This window comes from Erpetoichthys calabaricus, chromosome 14 (assembly GCF_900747795.2).
Source record: "Erpetoichthys calabaricus chromosome 14, fErpCal1.3, whole genome shotgun sequence".
Lineage (NCBI taxonomy): Eukaryota > Metazoa > Chordata > Cladistia > Polypteriformes > Polypteridae > Erpetoichthys > Erpetoichthys calabaricus.
The window spans coordinates 4,659,604-4,672,877 of record NC_041407.2 but is presented as its reverse complement, the minus strand read 5'-3'; the positions used below and the strand labels follow the sequence as shown (position 1 = coordinate 4,672,877).

At 45.3% G+C, this 13,274-nt stretch overlaps 2 protein-coding genes across 4 annotated transcripts in view; one reads left to right on the top strand and one right to left on the bottom strand.

Moving 5' to 3' along the window:
- The first annotated feature begins 1,605 nt into the window (after positions 1 to 1,605).
- On the top strand, positions 1,606 to 6,194 carry LOC114664741 (GTP-binding protein Rhes-like). Its single transcript, XM_028818983.2, has 2 exons — positions 1,606 to 2,702; positions 5,303 to 6,194. The coding sequence occupies exons 1-2, from the start codon at positions 2,198 to 2,200 to the stop codon at positions 5,770 to 5,772; spliced, it is 975 nt and encodes a 324-aa protein (XP_028674816.1). The 5' UTR covers positions 1,606 to 2,197; the 3' UTR covers positions 5,773 to 6,194.
- Positions 6,195 to 11,582: 5,388 nt separating this feature from the next.
- Positions 11,583 to 13,274, bottom strand: part of rsad1 (radical S-adenosyl methionine domain containing 1) — a 31,616-nt gene continuing 29,924 nt past the window's right edge. For all 3 annotated transcript variants that reach the window (XM_051918945.1, XM_051918947.1, XM_051918946.1), the window contains one exon: positions 11,583 to 12,336. In XM_051918945.1, the coding sequence (XP_051774905.1) occupies positions 12,219 to 12,336 (118 nt within the window). In that variant the 3' untranslated portion in view covers positions 11,583 to 12,218. The remainder of the gene's footprint in view (positions 12,337 to 13,274) is intronic.

The window sequence follows — 13,274 nt, the reverse complement described above, 5'->3', positions numbered from 1 at the left end:
CATACGGCGGCCGCACGACGAATGGGGACGCTTTCTTTAAAGGGGCGGGGCTTTACATGTTCTTTCCCACCACTCCGGTGCCTCCTTTCGGGTGTGCTGCGGGCGGAGTCTGAGTCGAGTTCGATCTTCTCCCAAAAAACACGTCAGCGGCAGTCGCTAAACGTTTTTTTTTAATAAAGTTCTTAATAATTGTTTAAATAAATTCTGCTAATTGTTCCAGTTAACATTCTTCTGCATTAAATCTACTACTAGGGATTATTATGCGTTTCTGTGTAAAAAATATTTTTGCTTGGAACTGAGTGCGAGTGAATCTGTCACTATCCAAAATATTTCTTCTGCCATTTTTTCCGACATAATTTATTATGAAAAATAATAAAAATAATAATAATAAATGAATTAATAATAAATCGAGGACAACGCGCATCATGTGAGGTGCTGCATTACTCACACAATACACAGTTTACATTCATTAAATTGAAAAAATTTGATCAAACCTGGCGCTTTTACAAATCCGACCCCGATCATAACAAAAGGAACATTTTAAAAGTGAACGTTACGTGTCCTCAATGAATTGTTTTATGTTCAGCTAATTCAGCGCTCCTGGTGTCCTCATTAACCTTTATGCAGGTAAACTGAATGGATGCGAGGGTCTGGAAAAGCTTGAAGAATTATTCATCTTTCGGCTGCTCCCGTTAGGAGTCGCCACTGCAGATTATCTTCTTCCATATCTTCCTGTCATCATCATCTTGTTCTGTCACCCCCCATCACCACATCCATAAACCTTCTCTTAGGCCTTCCTCTTTTCCTCTTGCCTGGCAGCTCTAGCCTTAGCACCCTTCTCCCATTATACCCATTATCTCTCCTCTGCACATGTCCAAACCTACGCAATCTCGCCTCTCTGACTTTGTCTCCCAACCGTCCAACTTGAGCTGACCCTCTAATGTCCTCATTTCTAATCCTGTCCATCCTCGTCACAACTAAAGCAAATCTTAACATCTTTAACTCTGCCACCTCCAGCTCGGAAGCGTCATAAACGGGCTTGGAAAATCAACTCACCACGTTTAAAAGATGTCAGATATTCAATTTAGGTTTTTATTAAAGAAGCTACCATAGACAGACAGACGGACAGAGATGGCTGAAAGGCGCCATACGTGTACTCGTACGTGTTGGACTTTACAGCCTACTGGGGGTACATTCAGACTGCAATTTAAAAGTGTCCGTTTAGATAGATAGATAGATAGATAGATAGATAGATAGATAGATAGATAGATAGATAGATAGATAGATAGATAGATAACTTTATTAATCCCAAGGGGAAATTCACATTCTCCAGCAGCAACATACTGATACAAAAAAAAACAATATTAAATTAAAGATTGATAATAATGCAGGTAAAAACAGACAATAACTTTTTATAATGTTAACGTTTACCCCCCAAGGGGTGGTTTACTCGGTGTAGCGTAGTGCTGAAGTCTTTGCACTTAAAACCCCGAAGATGTGGGTTCACATCCCGCTACTGCCATTGTGTGACCCTGAGCAGGCCACTTCACCTACCTGGGCTCCGATAGGAAAAACAAAAGAAATGAAACCAACGGCATGTCCGTGTTGTAAGGCGTCAACCGCCGAGTTTATTGCCATGTGCACAAAGTACAATTACATTATTTATAGATGAAAGAAGAACGACGTGACAGATATGAAAGGTAACGCATAATTAAAAATTAGGAGGGGCAATATATATTTGTAACGGGATCAATTCGCCCCCTATGACCGCTCGTTTTTTTCCCCAGATACAACCCGCCGCCCCGGCACGTTCTGAATCCGCACGACCTACTTGAAGGATGAAGCGGCTCGTGTGTACCTGAAGCCACGGGTGACTCATGGCAGCACGTCCACCCCCAATCCCCCCGACTCTGGACTCGGTACCCTGCGGTGTAAGTGAACGCAGAGATGGCGTCTCTAATTCTGTTTTTATTTTTTCGTTTTTAATATCTCCTTATAAAAACAGTGGGTCTGATTGCCTCCACAGAACAGCCCGTCTATAGCCCCCCCAATGTTTCCCTTATATGGCTGTGTACCTCCAATGCGAGTGACTGGCACTGTGCGCGTTCACATCGCCGGGGACGCGCTCTTCCTGGCTCCCATATAAAGCGCCGGCCGCCAAGCGTTGCAGAGCCACACCGGAGGGACGCCCGCCGACATGCTGGACGTGAAGGACTTGAGCGCTTCTGCAGTCGTGCCACTCAGCAGGCTGCTCTTTGCTCGAGGCGTCAGTTCCCCGAAGAACCTCAAGAAGGCTTGCAACGGGAAGCTGGGCTCCGGGAGGAACGCTCCAGTGCTAAGCTGGGGGGTCCTGTCCAAGAGCAGCATGACCATCCTCAGGGGCTTCTCGGAGAACTGGAAACACCTGGACAAGACGAGCCTTCTGCGAAGAGCCGACCCCAACCCCCTGAGCGAGTCCTCCCCGGGGGGAGTCAAGCCGAAGAGGTGCCGCCGGCTGGTGGTGTTGGGGGCCCCCGGGGTGGGCAAGTCGTCCATTGTGGGGAGATTCCTGAGGGGCACCTTCGAGGATGTCTACGTCCCGACTAAAGAGGACTTCCACAGAATGCTGTACCAAATCAGGGGGCAGCGGTACCAGCTGGAGGTGCTGGACGCGACCGGGGAGAGGGGCTTTCCGGCCAGGAGACGACTGTCCATTTTAACAGGTGCGTGTGCCGCCCCCCGAATTTCTGCATTTTAGGGGTGCGGTATAAAAAAAAGAGTTGGTCTACGTCAAGCACCGTGATGTAACAGGGCGCGTATCAAACGACCGCTCCTAAAAAACGTAATGAAGTGCGGCTAACGGAGGAAAAACCGAAAACCGTAAGGCACGATATGGGCGTGGATGAAGTTTGACATCCTGGTGAAAATCACGTTACCTCTGAATCGGCAGATCGTCACCTTAGAGAATAACTGCAAGGCACTATATCAGATCACTTGGATGATTTGGGTGATCTCCACTTTCAAATCACCGACAGACGACAGCTTGCTTAGGAATGAAATACTAGAACTGAACGCGGAACAGAAAGGACAGGACTTGTTAACAGTTATGCCAAACAGAACTCGCAAGGCACTATATAGCAAACACACTCGATTCATTTGGTTTCTGTCTTTAAAGTATTAAATTGTCAGGACATAGCAGGCTGCTTATGAACCCAAGCGACACCACAAGGAACACCGTGTTTAGACGCGCAAATGAGAGCTGCAAGGCGCCATAGCGAATCGCACTCTCTTTAAACATTTGACGCTTCTCTACTGCCGGATTGCCAGCGCACTGCGATCTGCTCATGAATTAGCTATGGGGGTCACGCTGCGGTAAAATACGGACACGAAGAACGGAACTAATAAACGGCCACGTTCAAGAGACACCGATAGTAGACGCCATATCATCAAAGGGCTCACCGCTTTACTGCACATCTTAAGCTTTAAATAATCAACCGAGAACGGGTAGCCTAGGAACCGATTATACCACGCAGCCCACGAGAAAAAAAAACGTAATTAGCTTTGTTACAGAAGATTGCAAGGCGCTATATCACATTAAGATTGATTTATGATTTCATGTTTCTTTACCTGCGGTGTGGACTGGTGCCCTGCCCGGGGTTTGTTTCCTGCCTTGCGCCCTGTGTTGGCTGGGATTGGCTCCAGCAGACCCCCGTGACCCTGTAGTTAGGATATAGCGAGTTGGATAATGGATGGATGGATTGATGTTTCTTTACTCTCACATTACCAGCAGTCTGTGACTTGCTTATTTATTTATAAGCTACTGCTCACACTCTAATAAAACGTGGCACATGAAGGACTAAACGAATCCATTTCCACAGAAATCGAAAGGCACTTTATATTCAAATGGCTCGCTAAATTAGTTTATATCCTAAGCTTTAAGAGCAGGCTGTTTATGAGCCATAAAGCAATGCAGGGAGCACAGAAAAATGAGAGACAAGTTAGGCAAGAATGCAAGGCGCCATATCAACTTGATCCTTCTCCACTTTAACAAACAGCATCTTTTTTGTGATTTGACTCACATTATAATAAAATGCAGCATAAAAAAAACGACTTAACCGTCAAGATAAACCGAAACTGCAAGGCACTATATAAGTACTTTGCACATAGGAAAGGTGCTAAAAATAAAAATGCATTATTATTATCCATCCATCCATTATCCAACCCACTGAATCCGAAGACAGGGTCACGGGGGTCTGCTGGAGCCAATCCCAGCCAACACAGGGCACAAGACAGGAACCAATCCTGAGCAGGGTGCCAACCCACCGCAGGCATTATTATTATTTTTATCTTAAACTTTAAATTATCAAGAGAGAATCTTACTTATGAACTGACTTTACGTTACGTCATAGCACAATGCAGCTCACTAGGAAAAGTGAGTTTAGTCAGGTTAGACGCTATATTGAATTAGGGTCACTTGTATGACTGGTGGGCGGCACGGTGGCGCATTGGGTAGCGCCGCTGCCTTGCAGTAAGGACACATGGGTTCGTTTCCCGGGTCCTCCCTGTGTGGAGTTTGCATGTTCTCCCCGTGTCTGCGTGGGTTTCCTCCCATAGATCAAAGACATGCAGGTTAGGTGCATTGGCGATCCTAAATTGGTGTGTGTGTGTGTGTTTGCCCTGCGGTGGGTTGGCACCCTGCCCGGAATTGGTTCTTGCCTTGCGCCCTGTGTTGGCTGGGATTGGCTCCAGCAGACCCCCGTGACCTTGTGTTCGGATTCTGCAGGTTGGAAAATGGATAGATGGATGTATGACCGGCTAGTTCTCCACTTTACCTAACTGCAAATTCCTTATGAATGCACTTCTTTACACTTTAATAACATGCAGCACAAAAACAGACAGTCACATTTAACAGAAACTGCAAGGCGCTATATAATTAACACGCTCGGTTACTGTGACGTATCTTATACTTTAAATCACCAAACCAGAGCAGGCTGCTTATGAGTTGCCCATAAGCTACTCCATTAATAACACAATAAACCTCAGGTAAAAGTCTGCTTAGCAAGGCGCTATATTGAATCAAGAATTCTCCTGTGGTGTAGCATTTCTCCACTTTTAAATTATTAAGGGTTGGCAGGTTGCTTATAAACTAATTAGGGTTTTAAAAAAAATAAGTACCAAGAATAAACAGGTTTCCAGTTGAGTTACACAGAAAACCAACTGTCTGCAAGGCACTATATAAACTAGAGACTTTAAACCCTTTATATTTGCATTATTTTGTTCTATTTTTTGATGCTTACGTTGTGCCATTTCGCCTTCCTCACAGGTGACGTCTTTCTGCTCGTCTTCAGCCTCGATGACCGCAAGTCGTTTCAAGAGGTCTGCTCCCTTCTCGACGAGATCAACGAGGCCAAAAGCAAAGCCATGAAATCCAACTGGTGCCCTCATGTCCCCAGTGTGGTGTGTGGAAATAAGGTGGACGGGCAGACATCCCAGAGGGCCGTTAGCCGAGAAGAAGTGCTGCAGGCCCTCGCCGGAAAGGCCACCAACTACTTCGAGACGTCCGCCAAGAACGATTTCAACATGGACGCCGTGTACCAGGCTTTGGTGGATCACGCGGGGCTGCCCAGTGAAGCTGCCCCCTCCCATCACAGAAAGGTCTCCGTTCGCTCCTTTCAGGCACGATGCCAGCGAGACTTGGCACCGTGTGGCGTGCTGTACCCCAGTGCCGTGCGCCCGAGCTTCAGCAGTGATCTACAGCGGGTCATGGGGTCCGGCAGGCCCAGAAAGAAGTGAGGCTCTGGACGGGTAGCATGTGCGGGGAGTCTCAGCGGCTCGGTGGGCTTCTGTGTTTACATAAGACACTTTAGACAAGTGTGTGGAGTTAGTGATTTATTAACAAGAGTAACTGGCATTTGGGCTGGTCCTGAAATTCAAATAAGCCATCCGATGTGAGAAGACCGAATGTTTTGTATTTTTATACATGATAATTGTGTTAATTACATTATTGCAATTTGATTTTTTTTTTATCATGGTAATAAAGTCATTTTGATGTACTGCTGAAGGAAGCGGCTCACTGCGTGTCTTTCAGTGTGAACGTCCACCGTCGCCATTCTGTGTCTTTCTAATTGGCACTTTGTGTCACAATGCACATAAACTTTATAATGCAGGCGCTGGATAGCTTTATGACTAAAATATATTAATATGGTGTTCTGTGTTTACTCTGTGGGTGAAGAATGGGCATCCCGGCCAGGGAGGAGTATGGCGTATTACCTGGGTGGGAGAAATGAATTGCCTGGCTGGACGAAAAAGATAACTTTGTGCCCAGCCGGTATAAAATAATGGATGGACCAATGGCAGCCGGAACTTGGGAGTGGTCCCATTCCCCATGCACTAGGTGGCAGTGGTCCTCGTAGTTGGGGTGTGCTTGGGATATGGAGTCTGGAAGTGCAGCCCTGTCGGGGTCCCTACATTCCAATACAGCGGTGGTCTCAAACTCCAGTCCTGGAGGGCCGCAGTGTCTGAAGGTTTTCATTCTAACCCTTCTCTTAATTAGTGACCTGTTTCTGCTGCTAAGTGACGTCTTTTGAATTCATCGTAACTGACTTGCTCTTGTAATTGTTAGCGGCCAAACAATAACGAGATAGAAAATGAGCCAAAACAACTGGTGTCCATCATACAATAACTGAAAATGAAGAAAGATGGAGGTCTCAGGAATGCTGATCTGTTCAGGGCCCCTCTTAGAAAAGAGAAAATCCGCAATTTCGGACATAATAGTACATTTTACTTATACAAGGCGCCTTTCTAAGCACTCAAGGACACCAAAGAAACAATAAATGAAAAACACATTATTGTGACGATGCGGGTTCTACTCCAAGCTCCCATGCAGCTTCAGGGAGCTCTTGAACCCGACACCATTGGTAATGTTACCGATGAGCTCGGCAGTGAGGCATAACAATGGAGCAAGGGGATGAGTGTAATAGTGCAAAGTGCTTTTATTAAAAACAAACAACAAAAGTCAAAACAAGGGGTTCAAATAAATAAAGTGCAGTGTCTTCTGAATCTTCGATAAATAAATAATCCAATAAAACAGACGTGAAGTGGAGGTTAAAAATAGGAAAAAAAACAATCCTTTTAAACAACGAGGTTAAAACAATGCTGATAACAATCCTTTAAAATCACAAAGCCCGGTGTCGTCTTTACCTGGCGGCTCCCCTGCTTTTCCCATCTGGGCCCCGCAACACGAGAGTCGCCCTACCAGCAGCTGACCGTCTCTCTCCGCTCATCTGGTTTGGAGGCTTCCCGATCCCTGGCTTCGGTTCCACACTCTCCAGGCCGAGACTTGAGTTCCCCAAAGGCCAGGACGCTCACAATGGGGAATCACTCACCCAAGCCTCCCGACTCCCACTGCCTTCTCGGCCTTACGCAGCCAGCCGTCCTTCATCACCGGTCACTCCAGCTCCTTGTTCGCTCAGCTGGAGCGACCGCTTCGCTAAGCTGTGAGTGGGGCGATTATTTATTTTAAAAGTGGCCTCTTGACATGAGCTGTGGACCCGCTATACCACAATTATAAACAAAACTTAAATGTCTGCTATGAGAGCAGCAACGAGCCACGGAATTAAAGAACGGGTTTAATGAACGACAAGACTCGGCGCCTAATGGAGCAACTGGTTGGAGTTTGAGGCCCTGACTGAGTTGGTCTTCACTTGGCTCCCTCACTTCACATTTCATTTCTGTTTGGGTGCCATTTAAGGAGAGAAATGAAGCAATTCAGAGGAACGATGGAGAAATTCAGGGGCAAATCTTAAAAAAAAGCAATTGAATTCAAATGAAAGGAAAAGGAGTTCATTAGCAGCCAAATTTGGTCACCAATTAAAAAGAGGGTTAGAATGAAAACCTGTAGCCACTGTGGCCCCCCAGGAGACCACTGCAATGGAGGGTACTGTCGGAGGAGGACTTCGCCACTTTCATTATGGCCCCAGAAGCATTCCCGGGTGCTGCATAAAAGGAATCCGACTGCCACACATACACAAGTCAAGAGTCGGGAGGCAGCGGGCAACACTCAGCAAGCGGAGGAAGAATTGTTGATTTATTGTATATTTGTGGCTTATTACCGGACAGAGGATTGGGCAGAAGTGCCTGGAGAGATTAAAAAGCCTCTATTTGAGTGTGCTGCTGTGTCTGTGGCTCTCTGGCGCCCCCAGGTGTCCACACCTTAATCTAAAGTCACATTTTCTCTGCTCAGCTAAAGCCGTGACAAAAATACAAAAAATAGAGGATATTGGGAAGGGGGGCAAAAACTTTTTCACAACAACATACATAAAGAAAGATATTTAAAAGACTTATCATCGAAAGGCGTTTTACCACACAATTGTGTTCAGGTATCTCTTTCTATGTGGAGCTCAGGGCAAGGAAACCAACCCAGCGACCCTGTGCATTGCGGTGGCAACACCAAATCTACAGGAACAAAACTCTTCAACAATAAACTAAAAAGCACAAGTCCAAATTTGAAGATTTAAAAAACTTCATTCCTCCCCTTTGTAAAGTCTTACTGTCTGTTGACGGTACCCACCTGATGGCCTGCCTGTTCCAAGGTTAATTTATTTAAGGAGTCTGCCCACATATTAGTGAAACAGGACAGCGAGGAGGGCCCCGCCCCACTCCTGACATCACTCTTCCCCCTCCCCTCGGCCCGCACTTAGCAGGATGAGAAAAGTCACAAAATCAACCGGAATGTTCCAGCAAATTCTACAAAAAAAAACCCGATCTAAATCCGTGAAGCAGTTCTCTCGTTTTGAATTGTGATTAAGGACCCGTGACGGACACCACGAGGACCATTCCTGATTCTGCGGGCCTTCATCTTTTGCACTCTTCACTCCGTCTTCTCCTGTTCATTCCCCGCGATTGCCCTTAAAGAGCAGCAGACAGAACTCAATTGCACAATGTCCCTCGCTTTTTCAAATGATATTTGTAATTGTCGTATCACAAGAATCATTTGAACTGAATGAATTATTTTCTTACCTCCACCGACCTTCTGAAGAGGCCCCAGAGCTTGCAGTGACTCACCGCTTTTATTCCAACACCTAACGAATGTTATTCTTCAAAACAAAGTAAATCGTGGCCATCGTGATTCAGGGATTTCTTTTCAGTCCATCTGCGAGGTTTCTTTTTTGCTTCATCTAGAATGGCAATCACCTTGAAACCCGTGACTAACAAAGCTGAAAACCTAACAAAGAATACCGCTGAGCTAGGCCACCAGTTGAAATGCCTTGAATTTATCTTTAAATTTTTAAACTACAGGAAAAGGACATTTTGAGCAAAAGCAATTTTTATTAGGTAAAAAAAAAAAATGTAGACGTTGTTATGAAAAGGAGGTCCAGATATGGAGTAATGGGGTGCGAGGCCTCCAAAAAGTCCCACAATGCGGACAGGCCAGGACAATCACAGGCCTGTCGTGACGAAGCCTCAACCCCAGGCAGCCAGACCTCAACTACTACTTGCAGGTTTTGGCCTGTTCAGGCCCAAAATGAAGACGTGGTTGTAATAAGAATATAAGTTTAATGTCACTGTGCTCTGTACAATAATTATTGTATAAATCCACTCACATGTACAGGCCAGGCCAAAGTTAGCACACAGGGGCTCTCAGCATTTAGAACTGCTAGGCAAGCATTTGAAGAGAGAAGGTACAACTACGAAAATGGGCATTGTACTATTTCTGTATGTTAGAGATGAAATGGAATCCTCTCCTTCCCTTGTTTGGAACCTAAGTAAGGGCCTGCACGTGGAGGAACCAGTACAAAAGACTTGGACAGCAGACAAATACTTTGAAGCCGACAGATGGATGGGTGATAACGTCATCTGTCCTGAAAAGACTTCCAGCGCAGAGACGAAAGATGGCAGACTGTATAGATCAAGATCCCACCTTGCTATAGGCTTCCCGTCTGTATTGCAGCATAAATCGTCAGTAAAGAAAGTTAAGTTATTTTCTCTTAATATACAAAAATGTCTTACATGGGAGAGGAGGTTAGGAGCAGGCGCTGCTACAGCGTGTTGCACACCACCTCAGGATCCCAGATTAGGACTCAAGTGCAACCATGTGACGGGTGACACCTCAGCACCACACCAGTTCAGATGGAATAGAATCAGTGGGAGTTTTTTTTTACAGTGACTGGAGTGCCAATACTGCCACCAACCCCCAGGTTTTTCCCTGCAAGTTGGAGGGTCAACATGCAGGGCTGGATACAGATTAACGTCATACTCAGGACAGAGCAATTTCAGGTTCAATGATGTAGAGTCACGTTTGGCGTTTACGGGAATTGAACCAGCAACCTTCTGATTGCCAGTGCAGATCCCTAGCCTCAGAGCCACCACTCCGCCTCAACAAGGGAGAGAAAAACGATAAAACTCTGGCCTGTAAACGCGGCCCACATAGTCATTTTTACAACTGAGGATTGGTTAATCAAAAAGGCTAAAAGGAAATCCAAAGCAAAGAAGTCCCATAATGTATTCCAAACTCAAAAATCCAAATACGAAGGGGGACCAAAAAGTTGCCAGAATCGGTCAATAGCACGGGACTGCAGTTCTCCAAAATGCCACTAGGTGCTGTATGCCTACAGTCTGGATAATCAGTCCACCAGGTGGCATCATGCCGAGCGGGTCGAGTGTGTTTCTGGCATTTAATCTAAGAAATGTGCACCTGATTTGGGTGATTTGTTTTTTCTCCAAGCCACCTTGGCAGATTTTCAAGAGACAACAACGATCAGGAGGAGGAGGTTAGGAGCAGGCTCTGATACGGGACATTGCCATACCCACCACATGACAAACGAACTCAGGACCCCAGGTTAGGACCCGAGTGCAGCCATGCAACACGTGACACCTCAGCACCTCAGTAGTTCAGATGGAATGGAACCAGTGGGAGGTTTTTAATGGTGGCCAATTCTGCCACCAACCCCCAGATGTAATTATTTAACAATATATTAACAGAAATATAATGTTGTCCATGAGATTGGTCACCCTTAGCTTCCATTCTGTTAGAAATACTCTTATGTCCATTCTAGAACATTTTTCTCACCCAACACTACAGACAGCATGGGGCAGGCCAGTCAGTCAGTCATTTTATAACCCGCTTAGTCTTGAAGAGGGCTGCACGATTCTGCTGTAGCGTATCCCAGCTTGCATTGGGCACAAAGCAGGATACACGCACGAGGGCCAGTTTAGGATCACCAACTCACCTAACCGCATGTCTTGACCCTCTTAGTCTTGAACAGGGATTCAGGGGTCTGCTGAAGCGTATCCCAGCTTGCATTGGGTGCAAAGCAGGAACAAACTCTGGATAGTCCATTGCAGGGTGAACACACACACACACACAAGGGCCGATTTAGGATCACCAACTCACCTAACCTGCATATCTTTGGACTGTGACCACTGGGAGGAAACCCACACAGACACAAGGAGAACATGCACACTCCACGCAGATGTGAACCCTGCTCTCCTGGCTGTGAGGCAGCGGTGCTAGCACTGCGCCACCATGCCGCCCACATGAGTTAGGCAACATATAAAGAGCATTAATTTTGGGTGGAGTTTTCCTTTAAGGAAACTAATCTGTCTTTGTGCTGTCCCCATTATTTATTGATATTTTACATCAGATGAACAGCTGTCACATGTCCATCACAATTATCAGATAAAGACAAAAATGAGTGCTCAAAAACACACCACGTGCAGAGTGCCTTCATAACAGTGCATTATGAAACCCACATACGCCATTTTAAATGAAAAGAAGTGACAGAGTCGCCAAGGGATTGTCTGCGAAATCTGAGATAAGGGAGACACAGTTTGTCCACAGACCAGAAGACGACTCTTGTGAGGAGCTCCCATGTCACTTCTGGTGCTGTCCCGGAAGTCCCACCTTCTCTGTCCCACCGTCTTTTTAAGGAAACGTCAGACTGAAAGTCGTGTCTACATGAGGCCGATCTTGCTATTCCAAACAGGGAACTGGGATTCCTGGACATCTGATCATCCCAATATATTTGTTTCCTTTTTTTTTTCAGAACTTTCGTTTGCCTCAACTAAATGGGGCTACCTTGGTGGTCCCCAACCTAACAACTTGTTCCTCTCTCCTTCATTACATAGGACAAAATCTTGAACGTGTAACACTTTCAGAGTATGAGCACTTACCAATGTTTGTCCAGGATGAAGTGACATTAACAAAGGGCAAGCGTAATCACCAACATGCCCGCCACGGGTTAAGGCGTTTCAAAGTTGTTCACAAGTCTGTCGGATGCAAACACATGCAACTGATTTAGCAGCACAGGGAGTAGGCAATCAAGGACAGCAAGTGCCTCCCAGGAGCACCTGAGCCCCCTGTGAACAGAGAAAAGTACAAATAAATACATTAAAAATTAACGGAATATCCCACTCATGCACAATTTAATCTTCCTTTATACAGTCTATAGACATTTAAAGCAATTTTCTTAGAAGCCTTATTCATAAATATAAATTTACTATGGGGCTCTGCCCCCTGCTCGCTTCACTTGCCGAATCCCCGGGTTTGGTTAACCGAATATACAATTTAAAGAGATTCATGGGAATTGTTACATATGCGTTATTTTCACTTTTACTTTAAAACTTCAGTACAAAAAATATTTGGAATGAACTTTTCTTCAAGATCGCATTGAATTTTGATTGGGACTTCATTCCGAAAAGTCTCGCAAAAAGTCACGTCTCGTTCCAAGATTTTTTTATTGTAATAGTGAGAAATGTATTCTCCGGCCCCAAGCCTGGCCACCACAATGTCGTATAATGACTCCCAGTTTCAGGCAAAGCCCTTGCAGGGTTTTTTCAAATCCATTTTTGGGTTGAGTGAGAATACAAGTGTCAACGTCATGGAATACGAGCCATTCAGCTTGTGTTCACCTTCAACCGAAAACCTCCAAAAGTAACGTACTGTGCAAAAGTTTTAGGCAGGTGTGAAAAAATGCTGTAAACAAAGAATGCTTTCAGAAATATAAATAATGATTGTTTATTGTTATCAATTTACAAAATGCAAAGTGAATGAACAAAAGAAAAATCTAAATCAAATCAATATTTGGTGTTACTACCTTTGGCCTTCAAACCAGCATCAATTCTTACAGATCCACTTGCACAAAGTCAGGGAGTTTGTAGGATTCTAGTCAGGTGTCTGATCAACCAATTCTACCAAACAGGTGCTAATGATCATCAATGTCACACGTAGGTTGAAACTCAGTCATTAGCTGAAACAGAAACCGCTGTGTAGGAGGCTTAAAACTGGGTGAGGAATA

What these genes read in the sequence shown, in the direction of transcription:
- LOC114664741 (XM_028818983.2), top strand. Translation starts at nt 2,198, where the DNA reads ATGCTGGACGTGAAGGACTTGAGCGCTTCTGCAGTCGTGCCACTCAGC. An exon ending in ACGACTGTCCATTTTAACAG is followed by an intron (nt 2,703 to 5,302) that starts GTGCGTGTGCCG and finishes CCTTCCTCACAG; the next exon opens with GTGACGTCTTTCTGCTCGTC.